The sequence below is a fragment of the Sprattus sprattus genome (genome assembly GCF_963457725.1).
Source record: "Sprattus sprattus genome assembly, chromosome: 21".
Lineage (NCBI taxonomy): Eukaryota > Metazoa > Chordata > Actinopteri > Clupeiformes > Clupeidae > Sprattus > Sprattus sprattus.
This window is the reverse complement of record NC_137919.1, coordinates 8,862,749-8,863,120: the sequence shown is the minus strand read 5'-3', so window position 1 is coordinate 8,863,120 and position 372 is coordinate 8,862,749. Positions and strand designations below refer to the sequence as shown.

At 51.1% G+C, this 372-nt stretch overlaps 1 protein-coding gene across 1 annotated transcript in view; it reads right to left on the bottom strand.

The window, feature by feature from the left end:
• The window catches only part of tdrd7b (tudor domain containing 7 b), a gene marked incomplete at its 3' end in the record, with an annotated part of 21,862 nt that extends 21,693 nt beyond the window's left edge, over nt 1-169 (bottom strand). The window contains exon 1 of the mRNA XM_080860172.1: nt 1-169. This exon is cut by the window's left edge and continues 53 nt beyond it. Coding sequence (XP_080716298.1) covers nt 1-154 — 154 coding nt within the window. The 5' untranslated portion in view covers nt 155-169.
• Between the last annotated feature and the right edge of the window lie 203 nt (nt 170-372).

Genomic DNA, 372 nt, shown 5'->3' with positions numbered 1-372 from the left:
GGGCATCCAGTGAGGCGTGGCCCAGCTGTTTGTGGGGGATGAGCTCGCCCGTCAGCTCCTTGTAGTCGGCCTGCAGGCGACCCAGCGACACGCCACTCTTGCTGGACTGCAGCACCGCTCGCAGCATCTTCTTCACAAGCTCCAAGTCCGCCATTTTGGCTCCACCGCACCTAGTAGCCAGAGGATCAAGCAACCTGGTTACTGGTTGAGTGCCACTGGAGACACTAGTCTGAACTTCAAACAACTGCATTACCAGCTGAGTGTGATGCCAATTTTGTTTGACCAAAAGATTTGTATTTTCAGCCAAAGATTTAGGTTTCATTCAAGAGATTCACCAAAATCTCTCTCTGTCAGCCATTGTAACATTACAGT